At 56.9% G+C, this 20,253-nt stretch overlaps 1 protein-coding gene across 1 annotated transcript; it reads left to right on the top strand.

Moving 5' to 3' along the window:
• Positions 1 to 735: 735 nt before the first annotated feature.
• Positions 736 to 19,865, top strand: NPEPL1 (aminopeptidase like 1). The gene is made up of 12 exons (XM_088789061.1): positions 736 to 1,424; positions 2,062 to 2,247; positions 2,708 to 2,878; positions 5,942 to 6,031; positions 6,503 to 6,584; positions 8,296 to 8,438; positions 13,926 to 14,003; positions 16,557 to 16,657; positions 17,352 to 17,475; positions 17,793 to 17,969; positions 18,509 to 18,619; positions 19,127 to 19,865. The coding sequence occupies exons 1-12, from the start codon at positions 1,275 to 1,277 to the stop codon at positions 19,283 to 19,285; spliced, it is 1,572 nt and encodes a 523-aa protein (XP_088645187.1). The 5' UTR covers positions 736 to 1,274; the 3' UTR covers positions 19,286 to 19,865.
• Positions 19,866 to 20,253: the final 388 nt, after the last annotated feature.

The following is a 20,253-nucleotide window of genomic DNA, read 5'->3' as shown; positions in this document are numbered from 1 at the left end:
GCTATTTTAAAGATTGGTCGTGAAGAGGAAACTCAGTGAGAGGAGCGGTGCATGGAAATAGCTAGAGGTAACAGAGAGGGGTGTCAGCCAAAGACCCTAGAACAATTGGGCCGTGGACAGGATGGGATAACAGATTTTCTTTTTAAATGACTCTTGGGTAGAGCTTCCACGACTGGGTCATCACTCCCTGAACCTTCTATCTGAGCCACAGCAGGAGCCAGGAGCCTCGCCAATGGCATACCCACCATCCGCCAAATGTCCCTGACACTTTCCGGCCACACTTCTCTCTCCCTAAGTGGCCTGGGAGGCTGCAGGGGCAGCTTGCTCACGCTGTTGCCAGATGACCCTGCAAAGGGGTGGGCTGGGGAAGGGTCGCCCACCCATTAAGGCGATGCCTGGATTTGTAAGTGGCCATCCCAGAAGCAGCAACCTGGATGGGAACCCATGTCCCTGACACACCTCTCACTTCCAGGGCAGTGCCTGGCAAAGAGTAGGGGTCTGAGAAATGTCAAGGAAGAGACTTGACACTACCCAGCATGCCAGGCAGTGGGGCCTTATACAACTTGGAGCTGGCATAAATCCCTAACACACTATGCCAATCCAAACCTGACAGAGGCTGCTGGTGTGGTCAGGCAGCCCTGCCAGTGTGGGGTCCCTGACAACTGCCACAAGCTGCTCAGAGACCACTAGGGGACCTGCTCCCGTTGAGGCCACGCCTACTTACAGCTCATCTAGACTCTGGACTGGTGGGAACTGCTGGGGTGGACTTGAGGTTGGCCTGAGCCTACTCAGGGGTCTGCTGGTGGCCTGCTGGCCAGGGCCTCGTGCCAGGAAGGCTGTCTGGAGAGCTGTGTTTCCTTCTTTTGAGGGCAGGACCCACTTGGGGGCCTGCCCAGAGTTTGGGGCCTGTACAGAGTTTGGAGCCTACCCAGGGTCAAGGCTTGTAGGTCAGGGCCTGCCCAGAGTTTGGGGCCTGCCTGGAGTTTGGGGCCTGCTCAGAGTTTGGAGCCGACCCAGGGTCAAGGCCTGTGGGTCGGGGCCTGCCCGGGACTTTGGGGCCTGCTCGGTCGGGCCGCCCGGCCGGCCCTGCCCTCCGCCCCTCGCGCCCCCTCGCGCCCCGGGCGGGCCCTGCACGTCTCGCGAGCGGCCCGGAGCGGCGGGGGAGGCGGGGCCGGGCAGCCGGGCAGGGCCGGGGCGGCGCCGAGGCCCGGCCGGAGCGGGAGCCCGAGCGGAGCGGGCGCGGCGTCCGGGGCGAGGGGCGCGGGCCGGCGAAGATGGCGAACGTGGGGCTGCAGTTCCAGGCGAGCGCCGGGGACGCGGACCCGCAGAGCCGGCCGCTGCTGCTGCTCGGGCAGCTGCACCACCTGCACCGCGTGCCCTGGAGCCACGTCCGCGGGAAGCTGCAGCCCCGGGTCACCGAGGAGGTGAGCGGGCCGCGCCGCCGCCATGCGCCGCCCCGCCGGCGAGCGGAGGACGGGCGGGGTCGGGCCGGCGGGGAGGCCGCGGAGGCCCCGCCTCGGCCGCCCCGAGCCCCCCGCCCGCCGCCGGGGCGCGCAAGGCCAGGCCGGCCTCCCAGGCCCGGGCCGCCCGCCTCGTTACAACCAGCAGAGCAGGCTCCCGCCCAGCCCCGCCCGCGCCCGGGCCGCGCTCCTGGGAGACTTGGCAGATGTGACCGCCTCGGAAGAACTGCCTCGAGGGGCCGTACCCTGGCAGCCCTGCCGGCGGGCCTGACCCCTTGGCAGTGCCCACCTGCCCCCCTTTCAGTGGCACCTGGCTGGGTCCCCCCATGTGGGTTTCCAGCGTTTGAAGCAAAGCAGCCCCCAGATTGGCTTTTTAATAAATCCCACCTGCTTAACCCCACAAGGGTGGAATTGTGCCTACAGACACAGACACACTTAGCTCTAGTGAGATGTGACATCTTAATTATGGGTGGTGGGGCCCTCGGGGAAGCTGCAAAAGTGCCCTTTAACAATGCAAGTGTCCACACACAGTGACCAGGCTCCTGGCATGCGGACTGTCTGAAGTCTGGTGTCTGTCTTTGTCTCTCCCCTTCTGATCCAGCTCTGGCAGGCCGCTCTAAGCACGCTCAACCCCAACCCCACGGACAGCTGTCCCCTCTACCTGAACTATGCGACCGTGGCCGCCCTGCCCTCCCGGGTGAGCCGGCACAACAGCCCCTCGGCCGCGCACTTCGTCACCCGACTTGTGCGGACCTGCCTGCCGCCCGGAACTCATCGTTGCATTGTGGTGAGTGCCTCCCAGAGAAGAGGCTCCTCCAGCAGGGCCCTTGTATCTCCCTAGCTCAGCCATGGTGACCGCAGAGCACTCTGGCCCATAGTAGCTCACTGGCTGCCACACCTGACGTTGTGACCCCTGCTTTACAGACGGGGAAACTGAGGTCAGAGAGACTAAGCCTTCCCAGATCAGTTTTGGTGGCAAATCTGAGACTCAGACCCAGACGGGTCTACTGTTCATCCCTCCATGTCCTGCTTTCCTGTCTTGGTGGCCAGTGTTTTCTTACGTCGCGAGACAGTGGTTTGGGGGAAGGCCCCCGGAGTGATGGTTTGGTTGGGGCTTCTGTGTCCAAATTGTCATGGTGGCCTCTGACCCAGCTGTGAGCCCCAGCACTTCCAATCGCAGCACCCGGGTGGGCCCTGTGTCCTGCCCCCTGCACCTCTCCTCACAACTCTGCTTCTCTGTGCTGCAGATGGTCTGTGAGCGGGCTGACGCCTTCGCCTCCGCCTGTGCCCTGGCCCGCGCCTTCCCTCTGTTCACCCACCGCTCAGGGGCTTCGCGGCGCCCAGAGAAGAAGACGGTCACTGTGGAGTTTTTCCTGGTGGGACAAGACAACGGGCCTGTGGAAGTGTCCACTTTGCAAGTGGGTGTCTGGACGTTCAGACCGTGTCCCAGGGCCCCCATGAGCTGGGCCGCCAGGAGGGGTGTCTGGAAGGCTCCCTCTCCCGTGTTGGGGAAGACGAGATGGCTGCTGTAATTCCTGAGAAGGCCCCAGAGGCCTTTCCAAACTGGGCTGCATGCTCCCTCTCCCTCAGGGTGGTCTTTGTTGTCAGGATTCGGTTCTGTTCAGCCAGTGTTTATTGAGTACCTAAGTAGTGCCAGGCGCTTTCATGTTTTAATGCTAATAATCCCATCCGTATATATATTATGTTCCCCTTATGGCGAACTTTTACACGTTATTTCATTTGCTCCTCAGAATAACCCTTTTGAGGCAAGGCCGGAAGTGATTTCCAGTTTAGAAGTCCTTTTATGGAGCGAATGTCAGGTTCCCTTCTGGCTTCTGCCCACATCCCTTCCCCAGGGAGACCTGGCCCTCCCGGCTGACATGGCCCTTTCCACACCGTCAGGCTCTCTGCCAGCTGAGTACCATCCCCAGCCGACACTGTACATCTTTGTTTGGCTCCTGTGCCCCATGCTGGAATGGGAGCTCCCAGAGGGCAGGGACCTGGTCCCAGCACTGGGCCACTGCTTCCAGCTGCCCCACCCACACCCACTGCTTTCTTGGGCCCTGCAGACGCCGCTGAGCTGGTCTTGCTGCCTCCAGAGGCCCTTCCTGTAGTTCCCCCTTCCCATTGCCTGACGAAGTGAGGGCCAGCGTTTTCCGAGTGCTTGTCGGGTATCAGGCCCTGGTGTGAGCGCACGTGTGTACACTCATGGACCCGTTTACTTAATTCTCACAGCTGCCCTGTGAGGTGGGTCTTATTATTATTATTATTCCCATTTTAGACTTGAGCAAACTGAGGCTCAGAGACATTGAGTGACTTTCTGGGCCACGTCAGTAAGGGGCAGAGCCAAGTTTTAACCATGGCCGCTGGCTCTTAGATCATGGGCACATGAGGTTCTGACACCCGTGTGGCCTTTTCTTCACCATGGGGCCCTCCTCAGCCCCCATCTACATCCTGGTCCCCTCCAGATCCCTGCGGCCTGTCACCCTTCTCTAGCATTGGATGGAAGGGTGTGTTGTGATCTCTGCTGGACTTCATTCCCTGGGGTGTCTTTGGATTCTGAGTCTAGCATGGAGTCTGGTACAAAGTAGGTGCTCACATAAGCATGGATGGAATGAATGAGTGATCCTGCTTTTGTGATGAGGAAACAGGTGTGACGGGGCACAAGCTCTTCCCCAAGGCCGCATGGCTCCGCGGTGGTGATGGGACCTTGGGAGCCTCCTCCGGCTCCCACACACTCTCTGCCCTCGAACCCGCACGAGCTGGGTCGGGGAGCGTGTTCACTGGAGGTCAGCGTGGCAAGCACCTGGCCTCCGTCGAGATAAGTCTCAGGGCACTGACACACTTCCCAGGCAGCGGCCCTGGGCTGCGTCAGAGATGAGCAACGGGTCTCTGTGACACCCACAGCTGGGGACCCTTGCCCTTCCAGGGTAGAGCCCGCTGACAGGTGGCGGGACCCCACGGGCACATTTCATATCCGAGCTGTCAAGTCCTGCGTCTCTTTCTTTGAGGCGTTGGGGTTTAATTGCCTCGGGACAGGCAGAGCTGTCGCAGCAATTGGACAGGGCCTGGGAGGTGGTGGGGCTGGTGTCATCGACCCAGAGCTGCCCTCCCTGACACCGTGGGACCAGAAGAAGTGATGATCAACTTGGTGCTGTCTGCACCCCTGCTAAACCTGTGCCACTTTTCTCTTAATGTCACCTCTTCCCCGTGGGCTGGGAAGAGCAGCAGGGCCAGCCTGTCTGAAGCTTGGGGGTAGGTGGTGGGGCAGAGACAAACGAGAAGGCAGTAAACTTCCAGGTCAGGGCTGAAGCAAAAATAGGATGGCAGTTCCTTGCAGAAAAGCCGGGGGTGGGGGGCAGACAGTTTCTGGGATGAGTCTGCAAGCGTGCATGTGCCCTTTTCCAAAGCACCCGTGGTGGCCGGCAACAGGCTCCTGCTCCCTTCTGGGTGCCGGGTTGAAGTGTGAGGTGCACGAGGGAGGGTCTGCCCGTTTTCTCCCTCGTGCCCTGTGCCTAGAGCAGTGTCATCTCAGATGACCAGATAAACCAGGGTGGTCGGGATCGATGACACGCTCACATGGGGCTCAAGTCAGAAAAATGCCCCTGACAAGCCGGAGGGCGGCTACCTGGCCAGTGGGCCAGTGGCTCAGAATGCAAAGTGCTTTTACTCCCTTGGGAGGGTCCGGAGACCTGGAGGATATGGCCTTGGAGAAGTGCCTCAAAGGATGGCTGGGATCTTGGCGACAGAAGAAGGGAGGGTGGACTGGTCAGCTTAGGCCGCCCTAAGAAAACCCCATAGGTGGGTGGCTTAGGCAACAGACATTTACTTCTCACAGTGCCAGAGGCTGGAAGTCCGAGGTCAGGGTGGGTTCTGGTGAGGGCTCCGTGGCTTTCAGACGGCCACCTTCTCGCTGTGTCCTCACAGGGCGGAGAGAGTGCTCTGGTCTCTTCCTCTTGTGAGGACGCTGGTCCCGTTATGGGGCCCCACCCTCATGACAACCAAAGGCCTCCCAATACGTGTGGGTCTGCGGAGACTCAGGCACTCAGTCCTCATAGAGGCAGCACCTCCCCCTGAGAGGGGGTGTGGGGATTTGGGCAGAGGCCAGAGGTAGGAGTGCCAAGGACGTCTCCTGGGCCAGGCACAAGGGCCACCTGCCGCTGGGAAGAGAGCAGCAGGAGGTGAGGCTTGGAAAGTAAGGTGGGCCCACTTATACCAGGTCGGGACGGCAGGCTGAAGGGTCACTAAAATTCTGGCGGCGGGGTGCAAACTTCTGTAGGTCACTGTGGGTCTCAGTCCCCAGAGAGTGAGAGCAGGAGGTGTGACTCTTGCTTCCCCCTCCACCTGCCCCTCACTGTCCTGTCAGCAGTCCCACAACCTCCCCCAGGCGATGTGTGCCTCTGGTGGGGAACAGCTGAGGAGGGCAGCCCCCTCCCACCGGGTCCCAGGACCCCAGTGACAGCCTGTGGTTTGTTTTCTAGTGCTTAGCAAGTGCCACAGAAGGCATACGGCTGGCCGCCCGCATTGTGGACACACCCTGCAATGAGATGAATACAGACACTTTCCTCGAGGTGCGTGGCTCTGGGGGTCCTGCCAGCGGGTGGGACCAGGATGGAAGAAGTGTCATAGACCCCAAGGAGGGTCAGAGGAAAGGTGGGGGTGGGAGGGGGCCAGTGTTCATAGCCTCTGCCCCTTGTATGGGGCAGCCTGGGGCTGTGTGGACAAAGGCCTGCTGTCCACCCAGCTCCAAGGGGCCATCAGGCCTCGGCCAAGGGTAGAGCAGGCCAGAGCCCCCCGTGAAGGCCCCTCTGCAGGACTCCAGCCCTGAGCTGCAGGAAATTGCAGAGTTTGGAGGCCGAGCCTTCTCTCCTGGGTTTAATCACACTCAAAGCCAAGGGAGTCGGAGCCGCTGGCTCGCAAACCTGGTCCCTCTCCCGCCGTGCAGCCCTCGGCTCATCGCTGGCCCGGAGCCGGGGCCTCGCCTCAATTTAAGCCTTCTTCACGTGTCCTTGTGGTGTTGTTTTTTCCATGAACACATCCAGGAGATTAAGAAAGTTGGAAAAGATCTGGGGATCGCCCCAACCATCATCCGGGATGAGGAGCTGAAGACAAGAGGATTTGGAGGTGAGTGGGAGCCTGGTCCTTGCAGGTCATGGCCTCAGGGCACAGTCCAGGGTACCTTGGGTGGCAGAAAGGCAGTGGGCCACATTGTGTGTTGTCCCAAGCTTCATCCTGAAAGAAGCTGGTTAGTGTCCAACCCCGAGACCAGATCCTGGGAAGCAGACTGTCTCTGGGGGAGAAAGGAGGCAGTGGTTCAGATTCTGATTCACATTTGGAAGCCGTAGAATCCAAGTCCTTCCCCAACCCGCTCCCTCTCCTGCCTCCTCACGTGCTGCTGTCCTGGCTCTGTGGGCCACCTCAGCAGGGACTTTCTGTTCCTCGAATACACAAGTTTACGTCCGTATCAGAGCCGTGTACTAGGCTGTCTCTATCTGGAATACTTTCCCCTAAGATACTCTCATAGCAAAGCCGTCATGCCCTGCACATTCCCTGATTACACTCCCTGGACACTGGAGGTACATTGACAACTGGGGCAACGTGCTTTCAGACTGGTGGGGGAGGGTCATTGTATGTGTTATCCATGGCTGCAAAACAATTGACCCCAGCGGGCAGCCGCTCAAAGCCACGCACACTCATAATACCATAGTTCTGTGGGTGGGGAGTCAGGCCTGGCTTAGCTGGGTGCCGGGCCCAGGCTGCCATCGAGGTGTTGATCTGGGCTGCAGCCATCTGAAGGCTCGCCAGGGGCCGGTGCTGTGCTCCCGGCAAGGCTCACTCATGTGCTGCCAGCAGGCCTCAGGCGCCCACAGGCTATCCTTTGTCATGTGGGCCGCTCCTTCAGTGGCTCACAACGTGTGGTAGCTGCATCCCTGGGGTGAGGTCTCTGAGTGAGAGCGAGAAAAAGCAAGCGAGCAAGGTAGAGGCAAGGTCATTTTTGGAACCTAATCTTGGAAGTGGTATCTCATCACTTCTGCCTTATCCAGAAGAGCTGAGTCATAGGGTCCCGCCCACACTTATGGGGAGTCTGTATGGTCATGAATATGAATGCCCTGATCAGGGGCCATCTTAGAGGAGCCTGCCACAGACACACAAACCAATTACAAGTGGAAGGAGAGGCCAGTCCTGCCAGGGAAGGCTTCCCAGAGGAGGCATCCTTTGCAGTGGGTCTTACAGGATCAGTAGGAGTTGGTCAGGCAGCCATTATTGGCTCTTGTTTTGGTTGCTGTGATTACTGTTCAGTTCAGTTATTGGGGAACCTGGGACATGGACTCTGCCACAGCAGGCCACGCTTTTCTTGAGAAGATGGGGCATAAAATGAACAGTGAGGCTGTGGCTGGAGTGAGCTTGGAGAGGGTGATGCACTTCTGAGTACACGGAGGGTTCAGGGAAGGGAGAGCGAGCGTGGGCTGGGGCGACCTTGAAGCATTATCCAAAAATCATTTCATTCTGCAATCCTGTTCATTTCTTTCTGGGAATGATACAATATTTTTTTCTCAGTGGGTTTTCTTGCCTAACAATGCTTCACATAGAATGCATTTACAGTCCCAGAGCTTTGGAACTAATTTGCATTCCTCATCCCCCCCGCTGGTGGGGGGGGGCAAGAAAGGGGGCTGGGAGCTTGAGCTTGGATAGCTCAGCTCTCCAGGAGAAATTGCCCAAAGCCAGATGACATTTCCTGGGGGGTGGGGGGAAGCTGGTGTTTCTGGGGGGCTGCTGAGAGTCCTTTGCTCAGTGCAACCCGAGCCTAACAGACCCCTACCTGTGCTTCCCTTAGGGATCTATGGCGTTGGCAAAGCTGCCCTCCACCCCCCAGCTCTGGCAGTCCTCAGCCACACCCCAGATGGAGCCACCCAGACCATTGCGTGGGTGGGCAAAGGGATCGTCTACGACACCGGGGGTCTCAGCATCAAAGGGAAGGTGAGGTCCTGGGGTGCAGGGCTCTGGGCAGGCTCCTGAGCTCTCAGGTGTTGGAGGAAGGCGGCCAGGTTCCTGGGCGCTCGGAGCTGGGGCATACCTCTGGGTCACAGAGTTCAGGAAGAGAGTCAATGGGGCTGATTCCCCTCCTGAGAGGGAGACGATTTCACCCTTCAAATGGGGTGAAAAAAGCTGGAAGCATCTAGAAAACAAAAAAGCTGGATAAGATCTAGAAAAAAGCCGCAGAAATGATGAAAGGGCAGGAAAACAGAACCCAGGGAGGCAGGGTTCAAGGAACCACGGCTATCCTGGTTTCTGGGGAGACAATGTTCGGGCGTGGTCCACACAGACCACTCAGAAAGCAGGCATCTGGGGTAAAGTAAGGGGAACTTGGACCCAAAGCAAGCTGCCTGGGAGCATGGCTGTGAGGCTGCAGTCCCAGAAGCCTCTCCTATGGGTGGCCTTTGAAGTCCCATGTCTCAGGAGGACAGGTCCTTAAGGATGCCCGTCTGTGCCCGCTTCATTGGTCTGCCTCTGAGCGGCCTGCCCTCCTCCATACCCAGCACCAGGAACTCTGTTGGTACCAGGAATAGGAGTGATGGTGAAACCGGAGGCTAAACGAATCCGGGGCTCCTGCTGCCCGCGCTGCTCAGCCAATAGAGCCACCCAGGAGTTGGGTCATAGAATAAGCGTTTATTATCAGAGCACCGGTGGTCTGAGAAGGCAGCGGGTTGACACCTCCAAACACTGCCTTCACATTCTCAGACCAGCCTGGGATATTTAAGGGGAAATCTGGACATTCCTTCAGAGCCTACGTGATATGTCCAGGGTCTGCATGGAGTCTTCCCTCAGGCGGTGTGGCTCCAACGTGGTCATCAACCAGGAGCAGTCATGACAGTGACCTGGAAAGAATGCTAGGCCATCGAGATTGTGATCAGTGGACAAGGGGTATCGTGATCATAGACAAGCACAAGTTTCAGCGTAATTATTTAAAGCACGGAACTGGACGGGGGACATTTCAAGCTCAAACCGCAAGGAGGGGGGTTTTCAATTGTTTAGCTCTAGGGCAGGGAGAGGCGAGGCCTCTTTTGTGGAGGTCCCAACCGGGTCCTGTTTCAGTGGTACCAGTCTTCATCTGCTCATCACACATACTTGTGTGGAGCAGCCCCTGGGCACCAAGCTGGGCTCCGAGGGGCAAACCTGAGAGGGACTCAGAAAGAGCTGATACGTGAAATTTGTGCCGCAGGAAATCGGAAGAGAAGCAACCAGCCCAGAGAGAAAGTTTTAGAAGGGAAAGCACGTGCTAAGCTTATACAGAATACACGCTGAAAACTAGTAGCCTGCATGGCTCACAGATGTGTCTTGTTGGCACTAATGGTATTTTAAAATTTGAATTAGTTACCAACATTTAAGAACAGGAAGAATTCTCACAAAAGACTGGATTTTTTGACCTTTTGTAAACTCAACAGCTCTGGCAATGCTGGGCCTACGTTCCCACCTGGCAGCATTCTGCTGGCGCTGAGTGGTGGCTGCCCCTGGGAACATAGCCTCCACATACTCCGGTTTGCCGCAGGTCCCACCACGCCCTGTCGCCTCTCTGACATTAAACCCCAATGTCAGTTGCTATTTATGGTAGGGATTGTACTATTTTCTGTACTTCCAGCCTGTCTAGTGTATTTGGTAGCTACAGTGGATGATCTTATCTATCTTTTTGACACCCCTCCTCCTCTAAACGACAAAATTATTTTCAGGACTAATCAGGAAATGAAACTAATAATAACAAAGGTTTAAAAAAACAAACACCAATATGAATTAACTGATAGAGCGTTCTCTTATATTGAGTTGCATACATATTATGCCAGTACAAATTTGGAATTAAATATTACAGTACAAATAAAGAAAACAGTAATTGATCCATACTTGTAAAGAGCATTAATGTAAGTTTTTTAATAGAAACATCTTATGCCTCCATATTGGTCTGTTGTGGTAATGAATGTTAGCGTTATCGTTTGTTTTCAGGCCTACCTTCTGAAGATTTGTCAATGATTTTATCACAATTGATCTTTACATCTTTATATTCACTGGATAGAGGTACCAGATTTGTCAGTCTGTCTTCACTCATAGTCGATCCAAAAACACCATTAATTTTAACTTTGAGGAGTTTCTATCACGCGAAGCAACGGATACGCACTCAGGAAAAGTCTTTAGCTGCAGGATCGCTTGACAGAGACTGCTAAAAATTCCATTTCCCAACAGACCCCAGAAATCGAGACATTGCCCGTGACTTCCTTTCGTTGAGATTGCCTCTAGGGGCTTTCAAATGTCTGTGGAGTAAAAACGTTTGAAACACAACTGCAGGTGTTCTCATAGACTGAGGGAAGCAAAGAGACCTGGGCTCACCACACGCTCGGGGTTACTTTGAGTCCTCTGTTTGCAGGCAGGCACTGTGGACACCACTCCATTCAAAGCCAGCCAGCGGGACTCCGGCTCCAGCTGTTAGGAAGGGGCCTCAGAATGAGAGAAGGCGGGGGTCGGGCCAGTTGTGTAACTGGCGTTTATTACCATCCATTAGAATAATGTTTCTAAAAGGATAAGTAATTAAAATAGGCAATTTGAAGGTTTCATTTATATGATTAGGACTCACTTCAACCAACAACAGTGTTTTTTTTTTCAGGAGGAATAATTTACCAGTGATGACAACAGGCAAACTGACTTTTAGTCGGTTTATTACCATTTTTAAGTTCCCCACAGACAAGGAACCCCCACTGTCTCCCCTGGTGCTGGCCACCCCGCCCCCCCGCTCCCCCACTCTTGACAGCAGCTCTTGCCCTGCGGCAGCTGAGTTCTGGCTGGTAGAACTGGTCGGATGCTTGTTTTGATGTTGGTTTTGATGGAGGGTCAGAGTGAGAAGCTGGGCTTCCTGGGAATTAGTCATTTTGCTGGTGGCCCAGCTCCCGATTTTGCAGGAACAATCACAGCTCCATTTCCAAAGATTTGAAAGGCAAATCAGGATCAGTGTGAGCTTGCAGACCTCAAATATATCAGTCTAAGGACACTTTACACTCTTAAGTGTATTGGTCCCGAAGACATTTTGTTTATACAGGTGATGTCTGTTGATATTTATCTGACTGGAAGTTAAAACTTGGAAATTTTAATGATACTTATTAATTCATGTAAAAATAGCAATATAAACCCATTGCATGTTAATGTAAATGACATAATTTTATGAAAATAACTAATTTTCCAAAATGAAAAATAACTAGTGAGAAGAATGGTGTTGCTTCACACTTTGGCAGATCTCTCCAGTGTCTGCCTTAATAGAAGCTAGCTGTGATTACGTGTCTGCTTCCGCATTTAGTCTATTGTGATGTGTTCTTTTAGTTGAAATATAAAACGGAAATCTCGCCTCACTCATTTTGTAGTGGAAAAGGAAGAAATATTTTAGTACACTTCTCAGATAACTGAGGACTTTCTTCTTTGCTAGCACACCAAAACTCCACAAGTGCTGGTTCCTGACAGGTTAGTTACAATGTGGAATCTGAAACAATGTCAGTGAACTTTTGTACTTGAATGCATGATTTTGTAATATCATGCATGGATCAGTTGGAAAATACTGCTTGCAGAGCTATGCAGAGCCTCCAAATGTTGACACATTTCCTTATATAGTATATTTTTAAATCACATTCATTAATATCACCACCCATCTCATTTAAAAAGTCGTTGAGTATTAGGAAGCTGTCATGGAGGCAGATACAAGTTTTCCAAAGTTCTGAGTTTTGCTTGAAAGCTCAAATTTTGCCATTGGCAATAAATAACGTAGCTGTTTTCCTGGAAGTGAGAGGCTCACTTTGTTCATTGTTGAGAAAATAGCTGCCAGAAACCTAAGTCTGAATAACCCTCGTGTGTCAGCCGCCCTTTCAAGTAAGGACGGCGTTGATGAGAAGAGAAGCTGGATGAACTCACAACTCAAAGGCCCGTTCCCCAGCTTCCCCAGCTTCCCCAGCTTCCCCAGTTCTTGAACAACGAGCGTCAGGGAGTCATTGTGCTTTTCGAGTACCTTCCATTCCGTCACGCAGAACATTGACAGTGGCTGTACTCAACGGTTGAGATTTTTAAAAGCTAATAATTTTACTGCTTCAGCAAGGAAACTCAAGTGAAATCGGCAGTGCTTTCCTTTCCTGGAGGGCTGGACACGGGGCGAGGCGCTGCCAGGTCACTGGGTACCACATCTGGCCCCGTGCTGCACCCCCAGCCCAGTGACAGTGCTCCATCGGTGCAGGTGTCAACCCAGTGAGAAAGGCAGATCGCACCTAGTGTTACTCTTGGGTTCATTTCCTTAATAGAACTGGGGACAGGGCCTGGGAGGCTACGGTGTCGTACACCATCTGTGGGGCTACCGTGGCAGTTTGGCAGTTGTGCTTGTGGTAGGGAGGCTGGGCTGGTGACGGGGAGTCATAATTCCAGCGACCATCTCAAGCTGTTTTCTGTATGGGCCATTTTGCGAGTGGTTTGATTCCAGATCCAAGGCCCCATTTTTCCATTTAAATAATCCTGTGCTTTCTCACAGTTTAGGTCAAAAGAGACAGCTTATGTTCCGTAGTGCTAGCTGGGTCATTTTCACGCGACTTAATTGTGAAAGCAGCTCAGTTTATATCTAAAAATACTTTCCATTAAAACTCAAGTCCCCTGTAATCTGTAAAGGTTCAAAAAAAAAAAAAAATCATTCAGTGCATTTCAAACCTGAATCTTTACATGTGCTGACCTGCAGTTAATTTAAAATATGAACTTGTCGATTAGAGTTGGGAGCCTATAAAATGTAAAAATGTGTGACCACTCTCAACTCATTTATAGAAAATCACATTTCCCTCGGTGGCAGGAGGGTGCCTCTGTTTCTAGTGGCCTCACATTAGATCCGTCTACCCAGGAGATGCCCATGGAGGGAGGGTGGGGTAGTGGGGTTACTGGTGTCCTTGCCAATGGGGTGGGATTGGTGATGCGGCAGGGGCGTTTGGGAACAGTGCACATGAACTCAAGCGGATCATTGAAGATAGTGCCATAGAGGAGCAGAGAGAGCCAAGAACAAAAGTGTCAGTAAGACTAGATAGTGACAGGTTTAAATGCCAGGCTGAGGACGTGGGGCCTGTTCCCTGGGCAGCCTGGTGACACGGGGGTCGCGGCCTGGTCTGTGCAGCAGCCTGGCTGTGGCCCATGCAGACCGTCTCGTCCTCTTCCTCCTCCTTCCCCTGCTTGGTGAAGTTCCGTTGGATGTCCCCAAAACTGCTCAAGTGACAGGGTCCCCTGGTCTTTGGCCATCACACCGCTGACAGTGGGAGGTTTCAGGGTTCTATGGCACCAGGTCCTGTGGGTCTGGGGAGCCGACCTGGGGCCTGGTGTGTCTGGCTGGGGCAGGTGGCGCAGGTGGCGCAGGTGGGGAAGTGTTGCTGGCTGGTCCGCATCCACTTACCCCTCTCTCCTTTGTGCCGTCCCCAGACCACCATGCCGGGGATGAAGAGAGACTGTGGAGGCGCTGCGGCCGTCCTGGGGGCCTTCAGAGCTGCTGTCAAGCAGGTGAGTGGGGCCCCCCGCTGCAGTCCTAGGGACGCGGGCTCCCTCGGCGTCCTTGTTGTCCTCCTGGCCTTCTCTCCAGGGCCCCCATCCCAGCCTTCCTGAGTCTCCACAGCTCGGGGCCTTCCTCCCTCCTCTGTGCTCCCATGCTGGTTTCCTCCTGAACTCCCAGAGCTCCCTGCTTTCTATCAAGGCTCCTTTCACTGGATGTGTGGCTTCTACCTGGGTGTCATCCCTGCCTGAGGGTGTCACCCCCTGCTGGCCGCTCAGGGCCTGGCTCATACCAGGTGCCCCATGAGTGTTTAGTGAAGAACCCTGAACTGAGACCACAGCACAAGCAGGTGGAGCTCCCTGTGCTGGGCCCTGAACCAGCTCACAAGCGTAGGTTTCCCTACGTGTCCCTCCCAACAGCCTTTCTCTGTGTCCTAGTGACCACTGGGAAATGGCCTTGCCAGGACTGACTCGCTCCTACACTTGGCCCTAGCAAATGTCCGTAGCTCAGGCTGGGAGGCCTGTTCCTGGGGGTCCACCATGGAGTAAGGGATGGATTTGGCTGTACCCAGGCGCCCCATAGAAGCCAGGTCCCCCTGTCAACAGGGAAACCCTCAAGCAGAGGGTCCTGCTCTGCTGGAAACCAAAAGCCAGCGGAAGGGGGTCCCTGAGCTGGGAAGACAGCAGCAACAGCCCTCACTGGGCCATGGGGACATGGTTTTCTATCTTCCAACCTGGGATGACGTGTCCTATGATAGAAGGAGGGCCTAGCTGGTGCCATGTGCCACATCTGAGCTTTCCATCATCCAACTTCCCATCAGCTCGGCCCTTGGCATCGGCCAGTTACCTCCCATCACACCATGGGAGTGCCCCTGTGCTGGGAGGGGACCTGGGATCACCATTTTCATCCTCTGCGGACCCGGCTGTCCAGGGTCCATCATGGCCCAGAAGGGGGGCTGTCCTCTGGGCTGGGTGGCACAGTGCCAATCGGGGAGGGAAAGGCGGTGGTACAGCTGGCTGCCAGACCTCTAGCGAGGGAAGCTCCTTCCGCCTCCTTCTGCCAGGGGTCACCTCGTCCCCAGGAACACAGGCAGAAACACTTTGGTGATAAACAAGTGTGTCGCCTCACCCTGGGGGGTCCATACCCATCAGAGGCCAAAGGTTCTAAAAATGCAAGGCAGCCCCTCCCTGCCGATGGCTTCCAAGTGCCATAAAAAGTGTTTCTTAAACAAAGGTGTGGTGTGCCCTAAGCCACCGTAGGGATGGCTAACCTCCGTGTGTGGTTCCTTCGAGTCTCTTCTGAGACACGGGGCTCTTCCTGTCACTACCTGCAAGACCTCCTCTCCTCGCAGGGGGCTACCTGTGCAGTGAACTTAGTGAAACAAAAGGTCTTGGCAAATAGTTTCTAATTCATGATTCAGTGGTCGAGCCTGTTCCCTAAAATAGGAGCGTTAAAGGAGGGCCTTGGCCCACGTGGGGCGGGGCGTCCCGACTGCGCTGGGGCTTCTAGCAGGGCCGAGGGGTCAGCACCTCCAGAGCCGGGCCCAGAGCCAGACTGGCTCTTGCTTCTGCCCCACACGGCCTTATTTGAAACGGGCCTTCCAAGGGTCTCTCAAGTAGAGCGAGAGGCCATAGGTCCCCATGAGCCCTGTGGAGGGGATGTGGCCCAAGGAGCACGAGTCACCTTTGCTCTTGCCCCCTTGCTGGCTGGAGACTAACGAGGAGTGCCACCAGCAAGCAGCTAGGCACTCAGCACCACAGGCCAGACCCGGCCTGCGTGGGCAGCACCCGGCTTCCGCCAGCTCCCCCCACCCCCCAGGACCTGCTGCCCCCCACCCCCCAGGACCTGCTGCCCCCCACACCCCAGGACCTGCTGCCCCCCACACCCCAGGACCTGCTGCCCCCCACCCCCCAGGACCTGCTGCCTTGGTAGATGAGCTCATCAGAGGATGTGAGGGGTGAGGGGACCCTGCCCAGCTATAGGGCCTTTCTGGGTGGCTCTCTCCAAGGGAACAGCTACTGCTTGTTGGTGGCCTGGCCTGTGGGGAGATGGATTGGAGGACGCCCAGGGCTGGCACTGTCTCCTCTTCGCTGTTCACCCCTGGTTTCTGCTCTAGCACAGGGTCTGTCCTGGCATCTGGACAGGCTGGCTGAGAAGTGCCCCAGCAGGTAGTCTCTTCCAGTTTTGAGGTCCTTGTTCACAGGCAGTGTGGAGCTCAGCAGGTCTGTGTCGTGAGGAGACACTGACCACGGGCTGGGTGACCGGCCTGGCTCATGCCCTGGGAAGCGGCAGAGCCAGGATTCAAGCCCATAGCTCAGCCCCACTTCTGGGCTCATTCCTGCATTTCGTGGGCTCAGTGGAGGAGAGCAGGATGCCCCAGATGGGGTGAGCCTCGGCCTCATTGCCCGCTGCCAGGACTGCCAGAGAGTGGCGGGAAGCTCTGCTCCCTGGAGCCCTGTCTGTCTGTCTGCTGCGGAGTGCAGCGGGTCAGAGAGCTCTGGTTGCCCTTCCTCCTCCGAGCACCACCAGCCTGTAACTGGAGCCTCTGCCCACATCCCCTCCAGGGTTTCAAAGACAACCTGCATGCGGTGTTCTGCTTGGCCGAGAATGCAGTGGGGCCCAATGCGACGCGGCCCGATGACATCCACCTGCTGTACTCAGGAAAGTAAGGCCAGCCCCTCTGCTCACTGCGTCACAGCCCCCGCTCCCTCTGGTCTTGTTGTCCCCTCCTTCCCAGGGCCAGACTGAGCCATGCCTGGTTAGGGGGTGGATTTCACCCTGCTCATTCCAACCAGGGGCAAAGCCTGTTGGGAAGGTGCCTCAGGCTGCTTGCTCCCAGGGGTGCCCGGTCACCTTTGTCACTGGACTGGGTGCCAGGATTCAGGAGTCACCCTACTTTAGCAGGATGAGTCCTCTCTCTCTCTCTCTCTCTCTCTCTCTCTCTCTCTCTCTCTCTCTCTCTCTCTCTCTCTCTCTCAGACACACACACGCGCGCACACACGGGTACCTATGCCCAGGGTGACCCTGAGAGCTGCGTCCTCTCCTGCATTTACCCAGGGCCAGGCAGTGTGTAAATGCCCCCACACAATCCTGTCCTCCCATCTTACAGATGAGGAAACCGAGGCATGGAAACCAGGCAGCTTGCCCCAGCTCCCAGCTGGAGAGCAGCGGGTGGAATTGACCCGATGCCCTGACGCCTGTCCCTGGCACTGCATGGCTGTAGGGGACGAGGTGGCTCTGCCTCCCGGTGGGGGGAAGTGACAGAGATGAGGGCTCTATGGAGGTCACTCCAGTTCCAAAGGGGCTGGCTCCCAGTGCCCCAAGGAGTACCGTCCTGATTGGGGTGTCTGCCCGCCCAGGACTGTGGAAATCAACAACACAGATGCTGAGGGCAGGCTGGTGCTGGCGGACGGCGTGTCCTATGCCTGCAAGGACCTGGGTGCTGATATCATCCTGGACGTGGCTACACTGACCGGAGCGCAGGTGGGTCCCTGTGCAGCCGGAGCCTCCCTGGACTGAAGTGGGGAGAGGCCAAGGGGCTTGTCTGAGGTCCCCAGGAGAGGCCAGGCCACAGAGCCCACAGACAGGCCTAGACGTCGGGCCAGGCCAGGCAACCTTCCCCCACGAGCTCTGTGCTCACACTCCGCCGTGTGTCTGGTGTTTGCCTCTCACTGCCTCTCTTTTGGCTTTTTCATTTCCTGTCCGCCCTCTCCTGCCTTGTGTGTTTCCCTCTCCTCCCTCCCGTGCGATGCGGCTCCGTCCATCTCTCTCTGGTCTCCTCCCGCGGGGTCACCTCCCAGGGTATCGCCACTGGCAAGTACCATGCCGCCGTGCTCACCAACAGCGCCGAGTGGGAGGCGGCCTGCGTGAAGGCCGGGCGCAAGTGTGGGGACCTGGTGCACCCACTCGTCTACTGTCCTGAGCTGCACTTCAGCGAGTTCACGTCGGCCGTGGCAGACATGAAGAACTCAGTGGCGGTAGGTCTGGCAGGGCCCCCACGCCCCGTGGTACAGAACAAGCTCAGCCCTGCACTCAGGGAGGCAGTGTCATCCCAAGAAACAGCAGCTTGCAGACCAGGGTCCCCCCAGCGAGGCCCCAGATCCGTGCTGGTGGGGGGCGTCCCAAGGAGGGATGCACCTCCCGCTGGGCTCCCTGCCAGCATGTCCACCATGGTGGGTACCAGGGTTCCTCCCCACTGGCGTCTGTCTGTTGCCCCCATCAGTCCTTTCGCTGGCTGCCTCCCTGGGTGGAGGCAGACCTCTTAGCCCACATGCAAGGCCCTTGGGGTCCCAGGTCCCTCTCAGCTGCCTCCCTGCACTGGTCCCTCCCCCCAACCCCCTTCTTGCAGACATCAGGGAGGGTGATGGCTGAGGATGGCGGGGCAGGTCCAGAGGGTGTGGGGTGTCCACAGTGGGCCCACACGGAAGCAGCCCTGACGGCATTCTTGGTGGAGCCCCTCTCCCCCACCCCATTGCTGGGAGGGGAAGGGTCACCGCCTGTCCTCCTGTGCCCCCAGGACCGGGACAACAGCCCCAGCTCCTGTGCTGGCCTTTTCATTGCCTCACATATCGGCTTCGACTGGCCCGGGGTCTGGGTCCACCTGGACATCGCCGCACCTGTGCACGCCGTGAGTCGAGGCCCCTGTGTGTGTCCTCCCCTCCCCTATAAGGACGCTCCCTTGGCCGGCCAGCTAGTCTGCTTCCCACTGGCCTGGCTGCTCCCACCCGCTCGTGCATCCAGAGTCCCTCTCTGGCTCAAGCTGCAGGCTGAGCTCATCGGAAACATTCTGTGTCGAGGGTCATACTGCCCGTGGCCCAGCCTCCCGGCGAGCTGTGGTCCCCCCTGACCACTGGTCTCCTCATCCCTGGGAACAGAGTGGCTGCTGTGTGCGGCCCTTCCCCTGACAGCCCATCCTCAGCAAGAGGCCCGGGACCCTGGGGCTCCTTTCGCGCCCTGAGGAGACCTGGGTTGGGCCTGAGCATTCTTGGCCCTGAGTGTGGCAGGGCAGCAGGAGGGGCTGCAGGACAAGGGCCACCCATGCCCTCGCCCGGTCCGAAGACCCTCCCCACAGAGGCAGGCCTGCTGAGCTGGTCCGGCTGGGCTGGGAGAGCATCATCCTGCCCTTTGCCCATAGGGTGAGCGTGCCACCGGCTTTGGCGTGGCCCTCCTGCTGGCACTCTTCGGACGAGCCTCCGAGGACCCTCTGCTGAACCTGGTGTCCCCGCTCGGCTGTGAGGCAGACGCCCAGGAGGGGGACGCGGAGAGGGACTCCAAGAGGCGCAGGCTCGTGTGAGGCTGGCCGCCTTCCTGGCCCAGCCACAGGGCTCAGCTTCACTTTGCACTGACTAATTTTAGGCAATTGGAAGTTTCTACCTTAAGGTGGGCTTTGTTTTTGTTTTTAGTTGTCATGGTGATGGAAATGCCTCCTAATGTCTTAAGAGGACAGCTTAGGGGTTGCTGGGGCCATGGGGGAGGGGCGGGATGCTCTGGGCTGTTTCTGTTTGCGTTGCTGGCCAGCTTCTGCAAACTGTGCTCCCTCCTGAGGCCTCCGCATGACCTTGAGCCCCAGGACGCATGGTAGCCCCAACACCTTTGGCCTGGCGGCCCTCAGGCCTCCTGTCTCCACTTGGTGGCCAAGGTGGGTGCCCATGCCGTTTCCAGCCCCAGGCCGCACACATGACATCCACGTTACAGAGAGCCCACGCCTGTTCCCCAGCCAGGGCTGCCGCTGTTTCCAGATAACTCATCCCCTTTGAAAGGATGGAGGTGACTTGCTTCGAGGACCCAATTTTATAGAGCAAGAGGAGTACTCTGTGCTCTGGCCCCTTAGAATTCACTGGCGGTTGAATTAAATATGGCTGTACCACATCCCACCTTTGCCTCCGTCTCACTCTTTCTCCCACCCTGAAGCCTGCCTATGGGTCTGAGGCTCTGGGCCGCCTTCTCCCACAGCAGCATCAGCCTTTGCGCCCGGGTCTGCAGGGAAGGCTGTCCTACCCCACGCGCATCATGAGCCCGAGTGTCATACTGGGTCAGGTGTGTGTCCTCGGTGCTGAAGGCCCCCTGGGCATGATCCTCAGGCTGAAGGGCAGGACTCAGCCAGGATTCAGGGAGACCCCTGCCACCGGGGCCCAGGTGAGGCGGGTGAGGTAAGCCCCAGACCGTGTGGGAGCCAGCTTCCCAAGTTTGGATGAGAGTGCAGACAGGCCTTTGTCCCCTCTCGTGCTCCATGCCAGCAGCTGCCTGGGTCCGGAGGAAGAG

Source organism: Rhinolophus sinicus, chromosome 13 (assembly GCF_057876585.1).
Source record: "Rhinolophus sinicus isolate RSI-liver-muscle chromosome 13, RSI-T2T, whole genome shotgun sequence".
Taxonomy (NCBI): domain Eukaryota; kingdom Metazoa; phylum Chordata; class Mammalia; order Chiroptera; family Rhinolophidae; genus Rhinolophus; species Rhinolophus sinicus.
Note: the sequence above shows the minus strand (reverse complement) of the source record. Positions and strands in the feature narration are given on the sequence as shown.

Excerpts from the sequence above, each read along its gene's own strand:
- NPEPL1 (XM_088789061.1), top strand. The coding sequence starts at position 1,275 with ATGGCGAACGTGGGGCTGCAGTTCCAGGCGAGCGCCGGGGACGCGGAC. Across the intron at positions 8,439-13,925 it reads GTCTCAGCATCAAAGGGAAG|ACCACCATGCCGGGGATGAA; the intron begins GTGAGGTCCTGG and ends TGCCGTCCCCAG. Across the intron at positions 17,970-18,508 it reads ACATGAAGAACTCAGTGGCG|GACCGGGACAACAGCCCCAG; the intron begins GTAGGTCTGGCA and ends CTGTGCCCCCAG.